We start from the raw sequence: 20,862 nt of genomic DNA, 5'->3' as shown, positions 1-20,862 counted from the left end.
TGGTAGAATGTAACTAAGTTCATTTACTCAAGTACCGTTTACTGTAGCATACCGCTTTCCCAATTGTGACATGTGCCTGCAAACGCCAATTTCGGAAAACTTCACGAAACCGACACCCTTTTCACATCATAAGAATGAGTTCTTCCCAAGACTAACCCGACCCTAACCCATCACGGTTCTAGTAAGTAACTGCAGTTAAACTTTTCAGAACCTATAATAAGCATATAAAATATGTCGCACTGTTCTACAGTAAATCAAAATACCCAAGAGTATATAAAATACTGTTATAACATAGTACAATAATATCATGCTGCAAATATGTTAATGCATCAGTCAAAACAATTAAGTCAATAACAAAATACATAACATTGTAAGACATTAGCAGGGGCCAGTGCCTTTACTTTTAAGGCAAGTTTAATTGTGTAGCACATTTCATACACAAAGGCAGTTAAAAGTGCTTTACATGATGTAATAAAACATTAAAAACACAAATAAGAAAAACAAGTGTTCACATTCTGATAATAATACCTACATACTTTTACTTCAGTACAATTATGAATGCAAGACTTTTACTTAGTACAGTATACAAATATTGTTTTCTTAAATAAAGATGTGAATACTTGCCTTTAACTATCGTTTTTGAGAAACATTAAAGTTTTGTTATGAAAGATGAACAACTGAGGCAAAACTACATTTTTCACTCTATGAACCGTGAATGTAAGCATGTGTTTTAAGGTTACATTTAACTAAGACTTGTAAATGGGCCCCCAGCCCTTATATTACCTTGAATACTACAGCTGATAATGCCATTGCTATGTGATTTTTGCATCAGTATTGTCATTTTCATTTAAAATGTATTCAAATGATCATGGTCTTTTTTTTGCGAGGATCTGTACCAAGCAAAGTTGTTTGTAGAATATGATTTGTATAACGGGACGTTTCTGCGGCACCACAATACCACATATTGCACCTCCTGCGATTTGGATATTGCAATAGGCTATCTTGTGATTTTGATAAAATTCGGATTAATTATTCAATCCTTTGTTATATCCCAAGTTATATTTCTGTAGTTTTACCCATCAATCCTAGATACCATAATACAATATGGTACCCGTACATGGTAGTAAACCTGAACCAGTGAAGGGCGTGGTTATAAACAGGCATAATTATGTGTAACAGGTTTTTATTCTCTAAGATGCCGTGGGCTTTGATCCTCTCAAGGTCCGCTGCACTTTGTCCTTTTCCGATGTTTATTCGTCTAACTTCAACATAATTACAACGTAATACAAGATGAAATTACAACAAATTAAAACGTGTAGCAGAGGGAATAGATACCGCATACCTCCAATGCAGCATCACACAATTTGTAATTACTCGAGATGCACCAATTCTCCAATTTTTTTAAAATCTGACCCTTCAGTTTTTTTTTTATATTGCTGTGAAAAAGTCTCCTTCAAACAACTGTACTTATTCAAGTTTCTCACCAAAAACGTCATTTTATGAGATACACATCACGTTGCGTTAGCTAGGTTATAAGTGTGACTGTGCCAAGGAGACAAATTGCGAGCATACTTCACTCACGCTGATCGACGTGAACAACACTCTGCGTGTGTGTGTGTCTGCGACATTACCGTCTTTGCTGCATTGTGCCAATGTAAAACTACCACGCAGCATACCTGTGTAAATGTAAGGGACTCATGAAACATATGAAACTGACCAGCGGGTCCCCTGTCATGGGCAACCAGCTGAATGCCGGTTTGGATCAGTGCATCCCGAGTAATTACGTGATAGACGTCGTTGGTAGATTCATAAAAACAAACTAAACCTGTTTCCTATGCTGATAGACAACAAACAAGTCACAAACAGAATCTATAGTATGAGTTTATGTAACATTTATTCTCATCTAAGCATCATGAACACAGTTCCCCGGCAACAACATTGCACTTGAGCATGGAAGTCTGTTCTTCACCTTTTGGAGCTGTAACAAAATAATCTAAACTCGAAGACTCACTTACTAGCCTTCAACCCATCCCACAGTCTTCATATAGCCAATGGACTTTGGTCACATGACAGGAGGTGGTTGTAGATGGGGGGTCATCACTGATGGGCTTTGGGTGTTAATGTGGCCCTCGATCTTTCTCCGGCTGTCTACAGACTCCTGGTCCATGACTGTGGCTGGTTTTGGTCTGAGGAAACTGGAAGAGTTCTGACAGCTGGTAAGTGGACCTCTGAGCTCTGATTCTCCTTTGCTGGCCTGTCAAACTGGGCACAATTTTGCTCGGAGATCTCCGAAACCAAATCCACACGGGACAGTTTCCTGGAACATTTGGTCCAAGATGAGGTCCATGAACTTATCAAGGTCTCACGAACAGTGACTCTGTTCCAGAAACATCGTTACCTTTGTGTCAGAAATAATGCTTGAACACACCAAAATAATGTATGTCAGTTAGACAATGACATGTCAATGACATATATGACCTTATGATATATCAAACGACAAACCTGTAGTTGAAACTTACAACAACTGACTGACAGTTTATATGCTAATAAATATCTGATATTGCTTCGGTGGCGCAAGTTCCATGTGAAGGGTTGATATTGTTTGTAAAATATATATGTTGTGACTATGACAGTGTAAACTCAAACAGCTGGCGTGAGCGGCTGCTGATCGGTTACTGGCATTTCAGCTGTGCTCTGACTTCAAACGGCAGCAGTCCATATTTCCATTTGAACAATGGATCAAAGGCCAACATGTAGCCTAATATCAAAGGTGATGAACAGTGATGAACTCACAGAGAATTAACACCAACACTGCAGTTCCCCTCAGCTCTGTAGAGGCTCTTTCGGCTCATTGTTTTTGGGTTTCGCTGCCTACAGCTGTATTGTTTTGGTTCGTCCTCATCGTTTCAATGTGGGTAGTTAAAATATAAGGGGGGTAATTGTTGTCAGTCACATGGGCTTCAACTGACATGAATGGGAGACGCAGCAAATATTGTGACCGACAGGTGCTGATCTGACACCTTAAGGGTGACAGACTTCCTATGGCTACAATGGTACAAACATATGTTTTTTTTAGAGTGTTTGTTGGTAGTTAGTAGTCATTTTGTTAAAGCAAATTGGAAATTACTGTACATGGCGTCTCAGCTGTGATCAGAGCGGTTTGTCAAAGTGTTACTTTACATTCAGCTGAAGCCCAAAAGCCAAAAGAAAGTCACATGTTATCTACCACTAGCTGGAACATGAGAGTTTTTAATCTAAATTAAATCAATTTAAGGAGCTGTTCGTCGGAAAAAAGCCTTGCCCTTTAAATACTAGGCTACCCAAACAGGGTTGATAGCTTCGGTGAGTTATACCTTGAAAAGGTCAACCTCCCAGTAAAAGAAATATACACATGTGGATACAAACAAATTCTCTAAGCAAGTCTGGTTGAAAAGTCTATTGCTTTTTTGTTTTTTATACACCACCAAGTGGACAGGAAACAAAAGCTTGTCTAATGCTGCCACTTCCTCTGTTGAAAACAGTCGACACCAATCCTGTTTTCACAGCTAAATGTTTTACCGAAGAAAAACTAAAGTTCAGCTAACTTATCGTGACTTCAGCAAAATTGACAAACACACACACACACACACACACACACAAACACACACGTTTATCTGCAATTTTTGTATTTTGTATTGTTCTCTGTATATTATTGAGCCCGTTCTCATTCCCAGGTCAAACACCATCCCTCAGGTTTCGCACAATATAAATCATGCTATTTTCAAAAAACTTTAGTTTTGGATTACTCGTCTAAAGTAGGTAAAAGTAGAGCAACAAACATGCTGAGCAGCAACAACAATCACGTATATATTGAGGAAGTGCATCAGTGGATTGATCGCAGAGGCGACGACGTTACCAGCTGAAAGAGCAGCGGCCAATGGGGAAACTGTGCGTCCCCCCCCCCACACACTTTGCTGCGGTCCAGCCAAAGACGGTGCGCCTCACGTCGAGAACAAGTCACGTTCACCAAAACAGAAACACCAGCTCCATCCCTGTTATAGCTGAGGGGTTCAAACGGGTCACAGTTCTGCTGTTACAGCCGGTCCATATGAGCCTATACAGCTTTTGGTCCAGCTGTAGTCAAGACTGGAATAACATATGTACACACACACACACATACAGCGTGCATACATATTATATATATATATATATACACACACACAGACACTGTTGCCAGGCGAGGCATAGTCAGGTTCAGTGTGAGACCCAGAAATAGAGTCCCAGTAAGGACAGGTGGAAGGGTCACATGCAACAACCCCATCGCCCAAATTACCCACACACACAGAGAGAGAGAGAGAGAGAGAGAGAGAGAGAGAGAGAGAGAGAGAGAGAGAGAGAGAGAGAGAGAGAGAGAGAGAGAGAGAGAGAGAGAGAGAGAGAGAGAGAGAGAGAGAGAGCTAAAGGTCCACTAACTAGCTTTTTTTCTGGTGCTTTAAACCACATCTCAGTCTTCCTCAGCAGTTTGCTGTGTTCTCATAGAGACAATGATAGTTGATCAAACTCTATCCTTATGTCTGTACTTTCCCTCATCCCCATGAAAAATAATAGAAATGTAGCAATTTTTATAATCTGTAATCTTGATAAAGTCATCAACAAATACTTAAGAGAAAACACCACTACATGCCCCCCCATCTATCATTGCATCTTCCACTGTCCACGTCTGCTAATAAAGCCGTTTCCTCATTTCATTATGGAAGAACTCACACTTAAATGCATCTCTATGGCAATGCTGGGGTGATGATGTCATCACCAACAAAAATACTTTAATTGTAAATGTAATCTAATGTTCTGTATCTTGTGGTACATTGACAACACAGCACATTGTGAGTGTTTTAAACTGTATTTAATTACACTTTTTCTTTTTGCCTCTGGAGATTTCTCCAAAATTCACCAAAAGTTAACATTAGATTCTGCCTCATTGTCAAATTTAAAGAAACATTTTCTTGAAACTTGATGTAAGTAATCAACTGGGGAAGTTTCATGGATATCCATTAGTGGTTTTGTTTTTACCCTATTCACCTGTTGACAACATGTCTTTAAAGAACGTTTATTCAAAAATACTTTCCAGTTTCCCTCCTAACTATATTCTTTGTTCATATAACATTCATATCCAGATTTATAGAACACTTGATTCCTAAAAACGTGGCCAAAGGATAAAGGGTGTGACGAGCTCCGGCTGAACTTAAAAAATGCAATTTTGCACAGAACGAGGACTGAGGAAAGATTTGGGTTTTCATTTATATCAGTGTACTCTACAGAGGAAGGTCTGCATGGAGTTACATTCCTGAGCAGTAGGACGTTTTGAGCACTGAAAAATATATTTTTGCAAGAATGTACAATATATTTTTGTAGCAAAGCTATTATAGCACAATAAAATATTTATTCTGTGCAAATAAGAATCAATTTACTGCCCATCTCACGGTCCCTGCTCTGTGACCTTGCAGACTCTTCTCTCGGCCCTCGCTCGAGCTACAATTCCAGCCAATCAGAAAATTGAGCAGGTCGTTCTGACTGCTAGTAGTGTTAACGTTACTAAGGGAGTAGGGAAGCACTAGAGGGTTGTTTTTGTTATTTTCCACAACCCCACATGAGAAGTGTACATGGTTTGGTTACGCACCTTGTTTTATGAACCTCAGTTAAATTCAGCTTTGGTAGTTAGCCTGTAGCCTAGCTATCTTGGCAGGTTGCTAGCTAACTCCTCTGATAGGCGCAGTAGCTAACTAAGCTAGTCGGCTACCAAGGTTATCGCCTGCTGTAAGGATATCACGAGAACCGATGCTTCAGCTCTATCTGAACTATGACAAGGATGCACACACTTCCCTTCTTTGACGTTGTGGAGATTAACTGTTTTTACATCCCCTTCTTCTATTTGGGGGATATCTATGCTCTTAATTTTGGTTGGTAATATATGGTTTCCATAATATGGTGGCGCTTTGGCAGATGTGAACTAGGAAGTATAATGTTGCAAAGGAGTTAGTTAATTAGCTGCGGGCTACATTTTTTAAGTCTATAGTTCATCATTCAAAATATACCAAATTAGCTATAAGCAGTTCCTGTAACCATGGATGTAGAGGCAACAATCACTGGGTTACTTTGAGACTGAAGAAATCTAAGAAATGTGATGAGGAGAAAAGAAAAGAAAGATATCCCCAGTCCATTGCAGTAGTTTTGTATTTTTGATTTTGATTAGCAGCAGTTTAGGTGATCGGAAGGACCGTATTTAAAGGCTAGTCTGTAGACCAAACTCTGGGGTCATGTTGAACAGCATGCATAATGATAATCGGCATATTAATCCTGCCGGGTTAATACCCTCATTGGACACTGTGGGTGGATGGAACGACGTTATTTGGTCACCTTTTATGTTCTTCTATTTACACACAAACCCAAAAAGAGAGCGTCTGGAAATTCGCTCTGTCTGTTTGAGTCCTCACTGACAGCTAAAGGCTAATTCTGCCTGCAAAGCAGGAGGGAACCAAGTTGGAATCTCCTCCAAAAGAGTAACTACAGCCAGGCTACATGTGCATTCATCTAGGAGTTGCCACTTGCTCGGTCTGTGAATGGGATCTGAGAGCATGTCATTGAATTAAAATCCAGCATCAAATCCATTCATCAAATCTCCTCTTGTTGGCTGAGAAGGCAGAAACACTGCAGTTTTTAGAGGCAGCACAGGTACAGTACGAGCAGCAGAATATATGAAATGTTAATTCAAATGTATGGGACTCATTCAGATAACAGCTGTGGCATACTGTCCTTCACAAGCTCCTTCCTCCAAAAGGGCCAGATTCAGAACTATGACGTTGATCACGTTCAAATGTTGAAAGTCAAAAGTTTAATGTGGCGATTCTTAAACAGACGTGATGTGATCAGATGAACATTCCTATACCTGACACACGTTACAGAGCGTCACATGTTAGACACACGTTACAGAGAGTCTTTTCACTCACAATCTAAATAAAATAAACACGGACCTCAGCCAAGCATTTTGTCCGCTACTGAATTAACATTAACCAGCTGATCTAATTTGCGACTTCAAAAGTTGGCTGATATGAGAAGCCTGCATACCTGTATACAAGGTAACAAGGTTCATTTATTTGTCCCTTTACAACACAGGGTTGCACAATGAAATATAAGTTGTAGCCCATTCTCGCTACACACAGATAAAACATATATTTAAACTGCAATCAAATAAAACGAAAATGAATACTAAACACATACATGATATATACTATGGGCCCTATCTAACATCCAGTGCACAGCACAAAAAGCTCAACGCACAAACATACATATTCAACACACATCGGTTATCAGTTAGGAGTGCCCTCTAATCAGTGTACACAATGTGAAACTCATCAATAGAAGACTATTCTAGGGCTGTACAGAACAGTTGGACGCTTCGTTCATAATGTCAACGTTTGAATTCTAAGCTAGCCGCTCTGGCTAACTTGTAACTTTTCTAACGGTCGCATCTTTGAGGGGGGGCAAAATGTTGTGGACGAGGCCTCATGATGAAGAGGGGTGAGGCCATGTGAGTCAATGGACCTGTGTGCAAAAAAAAAACGGGACCACGACAGGAAGTAGAGGATGAAGAGGAAGGTAAGCGACACAAGAGTTCCCGGTTAAGTTTTGGAATTAGTCTATCGGAGACTAGAACATGTTTAAATGAGTGTGTCAGAGCTGCCCGTCTCTCACACACACACACACCCACACACACAGTCCGAGCTTGTTGTCACAGCTGTGCTGTCAGTCAGGGATCTAGTCCATTGGCTGTTTGAGGCCAAAAGACACAGAATGGACTTAACATTGTGTCAGTGGGATGGAGCGTTATCTTGGAGCGAGAGAGACGCTCCTAGATGCTCCACTCCCACTATGCACCCAGTCCCATTTGACAAGACTTGATATCGTGTCCTCGTGCATATTGTGGCCACAGTGTTGTTACCAGTGTCAGAGTAGAGTTTAACATAAACACCAAGCACTTAATTGATATACATTTAAATGAAATAAGTATTCATGACATTGTACTTTTGTTATTTTATGCATTTTTTTTTCTGTCCAATAATAAAATATGAGACAACCACAGAAGGTAAATGTAATCAGAGAAACCGTGGTGATGGTAAAGCGGCTAATCCGCCGAGCGGGCGCAGGTGCTTTCTCCCACTTATGCCTACTAGAGGCTGACTGAAACTTAGCAGCAGGTTCAGCCGGAACAGGTTTCATTATGAACAGAGCGCCATAGCTGGCAGTCGGCACAAACTCAATGTTTTAACTGGATCCTCTGTGACGGTGCAACTGATGCTGTGATGGGATGTCTACAGGACAACCTAGCAGCAATCGGGGAAAAAAACATTCAGACTTATTTCACTCTGTGTTTTTTTTTCAGAACGACTTTTTCCCGCAACATAAGTCACATGTAGCTAAATGGCAATGCCACTGCCTGGATTTATAAGTCAAATTCTACTGGAACCTCAAATATCGAGTAAGCGCGTCTTCACTGGTCAGCAGGACACTTCTGAGGGAAGCTTCAACCTGAGGGAACGTGTCCTTCCTCCCATCTGATATTCCCATAATGGCCTATACGTGGCCCTCTTGATGGAAGTGGATAAATGACTACACCATCATGGTTCAAAAGCAGCAAGAAATGTTTTGAGAAGAGAAAGAATGAATGAAAAAAATGAGATGGAGAAGAGGTTGGAGGAAAATGTCCATTTTGAGAATCAAAAAAAGAAAAGCAGTAACCCCAACTTCAGCCAGGGTGTGTGTGTGTGTGTGTGTGTGTGTGTGTGTGCGTGTGTGTGGGGGGGTATATCATTTGTTACAAACCTCCTTATTTAAATCGGCAACATTTCAGACCATGGCGTCTCTAGTTAGTCATTGACAGAAAGAGGAGACCCCCATATATAGGCAGACAGAGGAGATGTCAAGATGTCTTCCAGCTGTGCATCAGCACTGGTCTCATCCTCACAGTCCTGTTCCTTTCCTGGGAGCAGCCATCTCCCGGCAACTGAGCGCCTGTGTCCCTCTACTCCAGGGCAGGGTAGGGGCTGGGGCTGATGCGGTAGCTAAGCTAGCGGCTAGCCTTTAGCTGCTCTAGCAGATGATTGCTGCAGATCTGCAGAGGACAGTCGGGGGTTGCCGGCTGGCCATCCACATGTCACATCGGGTTATAACCACCTACTATACACGAGAGGATATGTATGAAGCAACACATCCATCCATCTCCCATGTCTCCCATTATTAACCGGCATCCTTTCCCATTCTATTTGGTGTCGTGCGTTGACTCAGGGCAGGTCGCGATACCTCTGCTACTGAAGCTTGCCTAGATACACACACGCACACACACGCACACGCACGCACACACACATATATACACACACACACTGATCGCATCAATTGTTAGCCTCTTTATGACTAACCTAACACTTGGTGAAGTCGCCAGATGGTTAGCTATTAGAAACAACACGGTCACACGGTACACTAGAAGGGGCTATCGTTACTTAGAGGACATTGCATGCTGCTAAAACGGGGTAACGTTATGTAGTCCATCATCATACTGAACGTCTCCGCTACTGTAGCTACGACAGCCAAGCCTTAATTGTTCAACACGACCCATTGTCCAACGCCGACATTAACCCATCTATATCACCGAAGCCTGCCCCCCACCCCCCATTAGCCATCTGACAAGCAGAGGAATGGGGACACGAGGCCGGGTGACAGGGGCGAATAACGAAGGAAGCGGTAACATCATGCTACGAAGAACTGTTACCACTGATGGACTGTCACGCCTCTAACACAGATATTAGAGACAAGAACCAACCAACCCCAAATTCATACATGAATGGGAAAAAAAGACACCGACGACCGGCTATGTCTTACCTCAGGCGGTGTGTCGAACCAAGCTCCAGCCATGTTCAGTAGCAGCCATGTTCGGAACCCCTCTCTCCCTCCGTCCACACGAACCGAGCCCCCTCCCCCGGGTCAGGCGGCCCTCTTCCACAGCACAAATCCAAGTAATGTGTTGCAGAATTGTTTGCCGATAAAATCCCGGTGAAATTAATTTCCAGTAAGATTGCGTTATTCTCCGGATCGCAGAGAGCAGGTTGTGGATGGGGACTGATTGCCGGCGCAGCTAGCCGTGCCTAAGGGGAGGTGGGCACCTCGACCACCTCCAACTCTTCTTCTCTCCACTCAGCAAACGTAATTTACTTGTTCCAAGATTTATTCTCAGATATACAAGATGCTACCATACATTTACAGCGTGGGCCGGTCGGGTTAACAAGGCCGTCAGCTTTTTTTAATATTAATTTAAAAGGCAAGAAGCTAACATTAGCTAGCTATTAGCTAGCATGCTAGCTGTCTAATAAAACACTGCCATTGGAATTAAGAGGAAGACAGTCCTCACACTGCAGGCTGCTTGTCGGGCAACGTCCAGCCGATTGGCCGCTGGACAATCCAGGCAGGCGTTATGAGAAGTAAATGTGTTTTAGCAGGCACAGCTACAGCTAGCTCTGAGCTGGCCAGCCCCTCCGTGATGTTAATATCGGTCAAAGGAGAGGGGCTGCATTGAGAGCGCACTCCCGACACCAGGCAAGTACGGCCCAGCGCGTTCCAGAGAAATGTTCCCACAAAATGGCTGCCAAAACAAATCCACCGCGGACAGTCACCCAAGTAACTTCCAAGAGTTGTTTTTTAACATTGTACTTTCTTTTCATGCAAAATCCTATCGGAACTCTCCGGAATCCGCGTACGGGCTTCGAGGACACAGAGCCGTCGCGAGCCGGCAGAGTTAACGGTGTGTTGCTTAACGGCTACATTTAACTAACGTTAATAACGTTTACAGCCAACACTCCGCATCGGAAGACTTTCACTCAAACTAGCGGACTGAAGACAAATGTATTAGTTCTAAACCCAGGTTTTACTAATACCATAGACATCTCAGACATGCTGGTACTGCACCAGGGACCTGAACCGACACTGTCACTTTTGGAAATCTGTTAACAGGAGGGCGTCCAGTGTTTTTAATAACCACGAATTGCTCGTAATGGTTTAAAGGCAATATTTTGTGTGGTCAAAGATTAGAAACAATCATATAGCAATCAAACATTTTATTAAAACAAAGTTGCCGTTATATGTCAAAAAAAAAAATATATAAACTGTTCAAAGCATACATTGTTGCAAATTACAACCACTCTCCTTCATACTCTGAATACTGAATACAAAGGATTCTGCTATCAAACTACATGTCAGAGTGGAGAAACGGCACCATCTCTATTTGTCTGTACACACATTTACTGCCTCACCGCTGAACAGATCAGCATTAAGGTTCCTTAACTAAGTGTGGGTATTGTGCAATAAGTACACAACATTAAGCCCGTAGACAAGTTCTGACAGATGACGTATTGTACACCAACACTAGCCATCTGAGCTGTATGATGTGTGGATAGTTGGGATATCCGTACCAAAGCGGGGTTGAGCTATCTGGATTCAGGAGCGCTCAGATAAAAAGAGGGTAATCAGAAAAGAAAAAAAAGACATTCTATAAGACAAGAATGGAGAGCATAGAGAAGTGATAAAAAAATCGAAATACAAGCACTGACCAAACAAAAAACCTCACTGGAGCCAAATTAAAACCATGTCGCTGATATTTAAACTTGCCTAACTGCATCAAAGTCATTCAACAAAGCTTTGCAGCAGTTTATTCTGTTATTTTAAATACTTCTTAGAAAGTACATTGTTCACAAGCAAGCGGCAGGTGAATTAAAAAATAATTCCCGTACAACTCACCACACAAGACTGGATATTTTACAGTGTCAATCAATTCTACTCATCTTCCTGGTGTGCAGTTACACAGAAACATCCTCATCAGTTGGATATATACGCATCACTTGTGCATAACAGGTGTGACAATAAGGGTGGTGAAGCTCTACATATTATGAAAACTTGTACTACTGACATGACATTCTCCAATCTGGCAACCAAATGTTATGCGATGTGCTCCCAACCTCATCGTTTATAGAAAGACTCCAGCAGCTGATGCTTGGTCAGTGAAGTCAAAAGGAAACCCAGACATGTTTGAGTCCGCTTGCTGGTCTCGTGGTATGAGAGGCAGGAGAGGAGAGCGATGGACAAGAATAAAAAGAAGATGGTGGTTGGAAATCCCAGAGCCTTCTTCAGCACGCCTCACTTCTTCTTGGGTGCAGGTCTGAGGAGAGAGAAGAGCGCGTTACCACAATATGTAGGAAACAAAATGAAAAAGAGCAGGCCGCTGTGTGTCCAGCTGACTGCAGCGGTTTGGGGGAGTGTGTGTGTCAACCCTGTCACTGTAACTCAACTCTGGGAACGTTAGTAGGAAAGGGAAGCCTTCTAAACTCATAAACCTGGTCACGGAGCAGTACCGGGACCATTTGTTCATGTCAGTTTAATAGTTCACAACATGGATGTGCAACTTAACGCCTTTTTGTTTTAACAGGTCACGGTACTCACTACCTCAAACTGCTTAACGTTTTATTAGAGTTTACCTGCAGATACTGTAGACACCCCAATTTACACCGAGGGATTCTGAGCAACATTCCACCAAATCTGAACATCTGACTGCTCGAGCTTTTTGACCCGGGATTAGCAGATCCCGCCGAATGACTTTGGTAAGTGATACAATGCCATAACCGATAGAAATTATGGTCAAAACTATGAAAAGAAGATCTAAACTATAAAAAAGAGAAAAAAATCCCTTTAAGGAGTACGAGCAGAGCTTCAGCTGCACTGGTGTATACAATGGTCCATATTTGAATATAGATTTGTCAAGAATTATTACAAGTATAGTGTGTGGTACATTATTATCTTGAAACCACTATTTCAACTGAATGCAGACTCATTAAAACCCTGCAAGGAGTACATGTACATAAACAGGACTGAGGGAAGCAGCTCTCTATTCACACTTTGCTACGAGGCAATCCATTTGAGCTCATGTGTGTCATATGTGGTGTAAATGTAAGAATTTAACTTTTTAAACAGTCCACCAGATGGAGCTGTAGTCAACGCAGCAGCTTAATGCAGACTGGCAAGTCCTACGTAATCATTGATCAATTAAGATGAAAATATTACCACAGATTACATTTTTCTGTCAATACCCAAAGAGAAGGTTGAAAATCCTTTCAGGAATGGGCCAAACTTATTAACTCGACACATGAGCTCGGACAAAAAACTATAGCTGCCAAAGACGAGGGGGTTTAGCTCGTTATCAGACGGTCCAAATACGACTAACTGGTTGGTTTTTACCAGACATGGGGTTCAGAGAGACAATGATTCATTCACATTTTCTACATGCGTTACAAAAACATGAAAGTCTACGACCTTCTGGTGAGTTTTGTATTGTGGGCGTAAACTTCATCCACTTTCATCAGAAAAGATCTCGTCGATTTGATTGCATGATGCATCAACTTTTTGAAATTGAGGCGTCGCCTAGAGGCTAGAGTGACCCAAGATTTTACAGTGAACCTTGGAGCAAGCCGATAATGCAGTTATACTTAATCTGATCTGTTCATACGTTACTGAAAACAACATAGGAGTGTCTGAGCACTAGGGCTGCTACAACGAATCGATAAAATCGATAAAATTCTATTATCAAAAGAGTTGGCAACGAATTTCATTATCGATTCGTTGTGTCGCGCGATTATTACGCCACTCAATAAGTCGCGGAGATGTTTGAGTGTTCACAGCAGCTCGGAATAACGGAACAGGACTCCGGTTCTGTAGCTGACGCTGACCGGCGTATAAACGTTGCCATGACAACACCGGAAGTTGATTTACGCGATTTGTATTATTGTATTTGTATTATAATACATTACATGTATTGCCATTTTGGGTACCTGTGTTAAACTCGTAACTGCTTCGCCGTTTTACTTATGATAGACGAGCTTTTGTTTTTGTAACATGACCATTAAACCGGAAGTTAAGCGGAGCTCAGAAAGATGAGAAATGGCGGGTGAAAACAGCGAATTTTTTCTTCCCATTCTGTTATTCTACTGCTGGTCTACCAGGCGAACACGGTAAAGTTTATTCAGTTAACTCATTAAAGTACTGTTATACTTGTAGGTGATAAGAGACAGAGTATTTTGGGTAACCCACTGAACCCCACTCCTGATATTAGTCCATTTCTTTTTTTAAATTATTACTTTAACAGCTCAGGGATGTTCAAGCAACCTGTTTGTGCACTTTCTGAAGATGTTTTGAACTGTGAATTTACACTGTCAGCTCTGTTTTTGAAAAAAGGGTTAGAAATTAATGCTTTTTTGTTTTTTTATCCGATTCATCGATTAATCGAACAAATAATCAACAGATTAATCGATTATTAAAATAATCGTTAGTTGCAGCCTTACTGAGCACCACCACCATGGGGTCAGTTGGTCTGGTTTGCTATCAGAGTAGCTGGTGAAACGGATACATTTGCTTACACAAAGATTATCTCTGTTCGCTTTGGCAGACTTTGGCTTCATTAGTGATCATTTAGGTGTGGCTTGGTAAACAGGGTGGGTACTTCTGCAGTCAACCGTTTTACCCTTTACAACAGTTTGACGGCATTTGTTTAAATTGCTCCCGTAGCTGTGCCTGCGGTATGATAGCATCTAAAATGTAAGCTAAATGACTAATGTAATGTTTAGACTAAAACAGTGCTATAGTGGAGCAGCGTGAATGCGCTGTGCTCGGGGACAGTGGGATGTGGCTTACCTGTAGATGCCCACCACCACGGCGTGGTCTCTCTCGTAGGGCTCCAGTGTGAGCTGCTCCTGTGGTTTCATGTTCTCAGCGCTCATCTTCTTCACTTCTGAGGCAAACACGGCCTCTGGAGGCGCCGTCGAGTCTATGCAGTTAGCCTGAAGTTAAAAAAAAAGATTTTAGACAACACAGGCGATGATACACTCAGTATGAGGGAACTGATTAAAATGAGTCACAAGCAGCTTAGTTCAGCTACAACAAAGTACTTTACACTGGGGACTTTGTCAATTTAATATATAGTTAATATACAGTTCAAAGAAATAATAAAAGAAAAGCAAAACTCAGGCGCAGCATGTCACTTTGAGGAGAATAGTAGGTCCACCTTAAAAAAGGTCAGCCCGCCTTAAGTGAGCCTGAGCTGGAGTTATTTAGTGCTTCATGTGTTAAAGGTTTGGAGGGCTGCGGACACCGGCGTACCTTGATGGAGATAACAAAGTGTCCTCCGTTCTTCAGGAAGTTGTGAGCGTTCAAGGCAACAATCCTCGTCTGGTCAGGCTGGGCGACGTCAGCAAAAATCACATCCACCATGCCTATAGAGAGGAGAGAGACCATTACTGACCAGTCACTCATTTCTGGCTTCATGTTGGAGATGAGCCCGACCACTGACTGAGGCTTTCCCCCCCGTCCATTGGCCTTTACAATACATCAAGCTACATGACGATAATGTAAAATGATCAATATGTTCAAGTGTGCACCGTGTAGGTAAAGTGGTAGGATTTGTGGTTCAAAGCAGACCGCTATTGGAACTAGGGATGTCACGATACCAGAAAACTATTAGTTCAATCAAAAACAGATAAATCACATGTACTTCAAGATGCACTCCTTTATTGGCATTTTTTGTGAATTTATTATTAATCCCTGATGATCTGCCTCAAGTTTCTTGCCAAATATGTAAGATTACAGCTGAACACATTGTGACAAATGTTATAATTTCCCTTTGCCCAACACTCATATCTTAACATATTAAAGAGCTTGAACCCGCCATAACGTTACTGAATGTAACCTTTGTACATTAGCCGTTTGCTGTTATTATGCTGCCCACCGGCTAACATTCACTCGCTCTCCTGCCGATTTCAATACTGATTTGTTGCCGACTATGTATCAACAGGGTGGCGTTAGTCTTGAGCCCTCATCCCAGGTACCTCTGATACTGTAGAAAAACAGGTACCGTCACATGTTCAGAATTTTGGCATTGACTTGGTGATAAAGTATGTGAATCACTGTTATCATGAAATCCCTTTTGGAACAATGACATCGTCTGCAGCGTTACTGCTGTGGCTCGGGACTACCTACCAACAAGCATGCGGTATTTGTGTGGGTGGCGGGCATCTTCGATGATTGGAATGATGTTTGTGCGTTTCTTTGCCACGTTGAGAAGGTCGCGACCCGATCGATGGGAGAACTCCACAGCGTAGACCAGCCCCTCCTGTAACACACAAGACACGGGTCACTTCTATGAAACCTGTAGGGGGGTCTTTAAAAATAATATTCTTTTATGGTTTGGCTGGATGATACAGTCAGTGTTCTAGAGAATTTAGCACCATGCCGTTTGGCCATTCTGAACTTTAATAATTTCAAGTTCCTGGAAATGTTTGATGGAAAAGGGCAGCGTGGTGATTTCTGAATGCGGATGTGTTGTATTGGATTCCTTTACATTAAGACAACTCAAACTTTTCCTAGTACTCACCGGTCCAACAATGTCAGAGACGTGGGACACCGTGGTGCCGGACGCAGCTCCCAGGTACATGACCTTTGTTCCGGGCTTGATGTGGATCTGGTCTACTCCTCCCAAGATGGCTGCTGCCAGCTTGGAGCGGAATGGATTCCAGGCTCTGTACTCAATCTTCACATCTCCTTCCTAACAGACAGAGAGAAACAGGATTTAACAGTCTGTCCACAAAAGCTGCTGAATCACAAGACCTAAAGTCTTTAAGACGATGCAGAGTTGTTGTTAGTGTGTCTCAAAGTCGCCAATCCGGACATTGGAGAAGAGACTACCCACAATCTCCATGGAACAATAACAGTTCTTCCTCACTGAGACTGTACGCATTCTGTTGTGATGATTGAACCTTCTCTGGTTTTCGGTATTATTTATTTCAGCAGTAAGACTCACGCAAAGCGGGCGTGGGAATTTTTTCCACCACAGTTATCATTTGAAACTATTCGTTTTTCAATGTGGCAACGGTCAGCAGCTAGGAGCTGACTGCGGTGCTGCGAGGAACCACGTTCTCACCTCAACGTTGATCCTCTTCTCTCCGTACACAGAGTCGCCCACCACCATGTTCTTGGTCACCAGGGCATCCTCCTTCCCTCTGCAGATGAACACTCCTGAGTGGAAACAAACACACCACGAGTCAGTGTCTAATCAATTAGAAATGTGTTGCATTCTCTTTGTGTGCAACTAACAAATTAACAGTTTGGGCAAACTAACAGTTTTCCCCCCCCTGCCACCTAAAAAGGTAGCTATATGCTTTCACTGGGTTTTATACTACATAACGTTACATTTGCATTAGTAGAGGTGAAACAGTACATAAAACTCATGGTATGGTATTTTTTTAATACATTATGGGGAAAAAACATGACCAATATAGAATTTATTATAATAATTGTTCCGCGAATCCACACATTTGGGTGATGCTGCAGTATATTAGATGTTTTAAGTGGCAACTTCAGTTAAACTATGTCGGCATACAGTGTGATACAAATTGCCTTAAAGGGAGCCTAACTAACGTGGCTAACCTGGATGATCCGACTAGCATGCTACTGCTGTTAGTGACAACCACTTTGACTTGGTGCCAAACCTACCCGGTGAAACTCGCGCTCAAGAATTGTTTCATCCGTGTACACGAGTAGTAGACATTAAGACCATTTGGGTCGAATGGTTAAGGGCGTACAAAAAGGTACCATTCCACCCGTATGCATAAATAGATGCCCAAATGAGGTATAACCCATATTAAAACAAACCTTCGTGTCTGTGCGGCTCAACCGTGACCTTCCTCCCTGCTCCGAAGCCTCCTCTGCCGCCTCTCCCTCTCGGGGCGCCTCTGCCACCCCCACGGCCACGAAATCCTCCACCTTCTGGGGACCGGAATGAACCTAAAAAAACAGACTCATTATAAATAGATCCGTGCCCTGATTATACCAACACACTCATGCTTTTATCGGAGGTTATACCCAAACTGTGTTGCGTTTCATCGCTGTTAATTCACTTCCTGTCAAACACATTTCAGTCTGTATTTAGGTTAAACACGTTCACATATGCAGGGCTGATCTTTGCATATAGTATTGACTCAGATAGTCTCTAAACTATTAATTAAAAAGTAATAGTGTTTTTGACAATCGATACTCTATTTTTTAACACCGCTATGATTCAATAACACAGATGGCATGACAGTGACAACACTTATATTATCACCTCTTCCTCCTCTGAATCCTCCTCGTCCACGGTCACCGAACCCTCCTCGTCCTCCACGGTCACCGTAGCCCCCTCTTCCTCCGCGGTCACCGGAGCCTCCTCTTCCACCGCGGTCACCAAAGCCTCCTCGTCCTCCACGAGGACTGAACCCTTAAAATTAAACACAGATAACATTAGGGGGCTGTGGTTCTACTGACTGAGTTAACACACATAGCCCCTGTGCACCTCTTCAAACCATGCGGGGGCTATTCATAATACACTGTAGTGACGAAGAACATCATTTTATTTCATCACAGTGGCGCTCCATCACCACTGCTGTTGATTGGAAGAGCAAGGAGTGATGACAATGTGATCCAAAAAAAGGGCTGCACATGTGACCCTGAAATAAGCCTGAGTGGTCTGTGGCTTATTTCAGGCTACCCTGTGGACATATCGTTTGTATGCTTGAGGAGTAACAGGCATGCTCTGTGGATTTCCTTTGTAAAGTCTATTTTCTGAAGAAACGTGCATTGTTTACATACACCTTTAGCAGTTAGCATTGTTATTTCCCGCTACCTTTAGCTGGTTTCATTTCTAAAACACACTACCACCCCCGACTGTGTATGGAATGGAATACCACGAGACAGACAAAATGGACCTCCGAGAAAACGAGACCCGGTGCTAACTTTTAGTAGTGGTTAACAGGCGGAGAGCTAGTCAAACAATTAGCTTCACTGTTGTGTCTAAACAGATACTTGAACGCACGTGCAGCGTTGTCTGGTTCCGGCTCTGACTAACAGCAATATCTAAATATTATTTATATTAAATAATGTATTGATTAATTAAAAATGTACATATTTGGGATGGACGTTTTGACCGTCTTTTGTGTTACATATTGAAAAGTAAGGACTAGAATTGGTTGCCAATTTCTCAAAATGGTAGCCAATGGCAACATGGAACCCTTACCCAGGAAAAACGTGTTGTGACCGTGTTAGCCCGAAACACCACAGCGTACCTTTAACAGTGAGATTTTAAGGTATTTCTGCAGTATTGTGTTATTCAACCTCATGTGTCCATATCACATACAATGTATTCAAAGTTCTACGTGTGCCCACACCCCAGGTCTAAAGCTTAAAAATCACGGTACGCATACACGTCTGGCCACACGAGGTTCCGACCCGGGCTAATGTTAGCTGAAGCTAACGTTAACTCTCAAGCTGTAGCCTCGTGTCGCGGAAAAAAGGCACCCTCGTCAAACGTCTTCGACTTTGCACAGTAAACAATGCAATACGCGCAATAATTTGACATAAAACACATTAAGTAAATAATGTCGGATGGCTCGTGTCTGGTTTGGTGCTGGTGACGGGAGGATGAACACGTGTGTTTAGCGACTCGTGGGCTGCACGGCTTGCTGCTGGTGAATGCTTATTTACGCATTAACCGAACATGAACATTTATTTTAGCCGTTACATGTCAACTACATTCATGGAGAGAGCGTCCATACACTTGACGACACTTTTCTCTCAGTTGCTAACAGTTTGTCGTACGGTTAACGGAACAGCGTGGCGAAGTAGGCCGAACACGTATCAGCGCCTTTAACTTCAAACACACCGAGGACAGCTTAACAAAGTAGACACTCAAATTATAAAAGAAACAACTAAAACACTTTGGTATCTATTGTAACTTACCTGGCCTCATGTTATCTGGTGTTTTATTGGTGCTGCCGACGGGACTCTTGTGCTCTTTTCCTGTTGCTCTCACTGAACGAACGTGTGTGACCACATGTACAGCGACCACACTAACTCACTGCTACTTCTACTGTAGCAATGATGCCTCATGTTTAACAGCCGAGCGAACGCTACCGCCACCTACTGGTATGGAGGGATTCTACTTTTTCAGAACCATTGTCCTACTTTTAGAAAACATAGCTACATTAACAGTTTGAGTGGATACAACTTATCGTACCAGGGGTACACATACAAAAGTTTATTAAGAAAAGCAATACAAAGTCAAAATAATGTATCATTGATCCATATGAAATGTATCAAACACATCATTAGTTTTAATTGCCTTCTTATTCTAAGGCTTCTTATCGTGTTGCCGTATTGATGCAGTTCTTGATTTAAAAAAAAAATGTAATTCCACAATTTGGTTTGGAGTCTGCCCATCTCTTCTTGTAAACGTGAAATATCCCCAATAACAAAAATAACTGTACACAAATAATTATAATCACCAGTCCGTCAAGCTCCTGAAGTTCTCGGATGACACCACCCTCATTGGACTCATCTCTGGTGGGGATGAGTCCGCATACAGGTGGGAGATTGACCATCTGGTGACCTGGTGTGGACTGAACAACACCTGCCCCTATCACCCTGTGTGACTCCCTCGTCGATTCGGTATATATATAGATTCCCCTTCCTGGGCTCCACCAATAACCAAGGACTTCAAGTGGTGAAGTCACCAATAAGGCTCATCAGAGGATGTACTTCCTGAGGCAGCTGAAGAAATTCAACCTGTCAAAGACAATGATGGTGCACATACACAGCCATCATTGAGTCCATCCTCTGCTTCCCCATCATGATCTGGTACGCTTCAGCCACTGCCAAGGACACGGGCAGGCTGCAGCGCATCATTCGCTCTGAGAGGGTGATTGGCTGCGATCT

The 20,862-nt window shown here is 42.4% G+C and overlaps 2 protein-coding genes across 2 annotated transcripts in view; both read right to left on the bottom strand.

The window, feature by feature from the left end:
- Positions 1-10,285, bottom strand: part of dyrk1b (dual-specificity tyrosine-(Y)-phosphorylation regulated kinase 1B) — a 38,037-nt gene extending 27,752 nt beyond the window's left edge. Inside the window, exon 1 of the mRNA XM_079164224.1 lies at positions 9,910-10,285. The gene's annotated coding sequence lies outside the window, so the exon portion shown is untranslated. The remainder of the gene's footprint in view (positions 1-9,909) is intronic.
- Positions 10,286-11,123: 838 nt separating this feature from the next.
- fbl (fibrillarin) lies at positions 11,124-19,992 on the bottom strand. The gene is made up of 9 exons (XM_079164566.1): positions 19,888-19,992; positions 18,221-18,370; positions 17,770-17,901; positions 17,039-17,133; positions 16,493-16,663; positions 16,099-16,231; positions 15,223-15,335; positions 14,758-14,903; positions 11,124-12,235 (listed from the first exon to the last, which is right to left on the bottom strand). The coding sequence occupies exons 1-9, from the start codon at positions 19,895-19,897 to the stop codon at positions 12,214-12,216; spliced, it is 972 nt and encodes a 323-aa protein (XP_079020692.1). The 5' UTR covers positions 19,898-19,992; the 3' UTR covers positions 11,124-12,213.
- Positions 19,993-20,862: the final 870 nt, after the last annotated feature.

Source organism: Pholis gunnellus (genome assembly GCF_910591455.1).
Source record: "Pholis gunnellus genome assembly, chromosome: 8".
Classification (NCBI taxonomy): domain Eukaryota; kingdom Metazoa; phylum Chordata; class Actinopteri; order Perciformes; family Pholidae; genus Pholis; species Pholis gunnellus.
Note: the sequence above shows the minus strand (reverse complement) of the source record. Positions and strands in the feature narration are given on the sequence as shown.

Coding starts and splice junctions, on each gene's coding strand:
- fbl (XM_079164566.1), bottom strand. Junction 16,664..17,038: donor AGAAGAGGATCAACGTTGAG/GTGAGAACGTGG, acceptor TCTGTCTGTTAG/GAAGGAGATGTGAAGATTGA. Junction 16,232..16,492: donor TCTCTGACATTGTTGGACCG/GTGAGTACTAGG, acceptor TGTGTGTTACAG/GAGGGGCTGGTCTACGCTGT.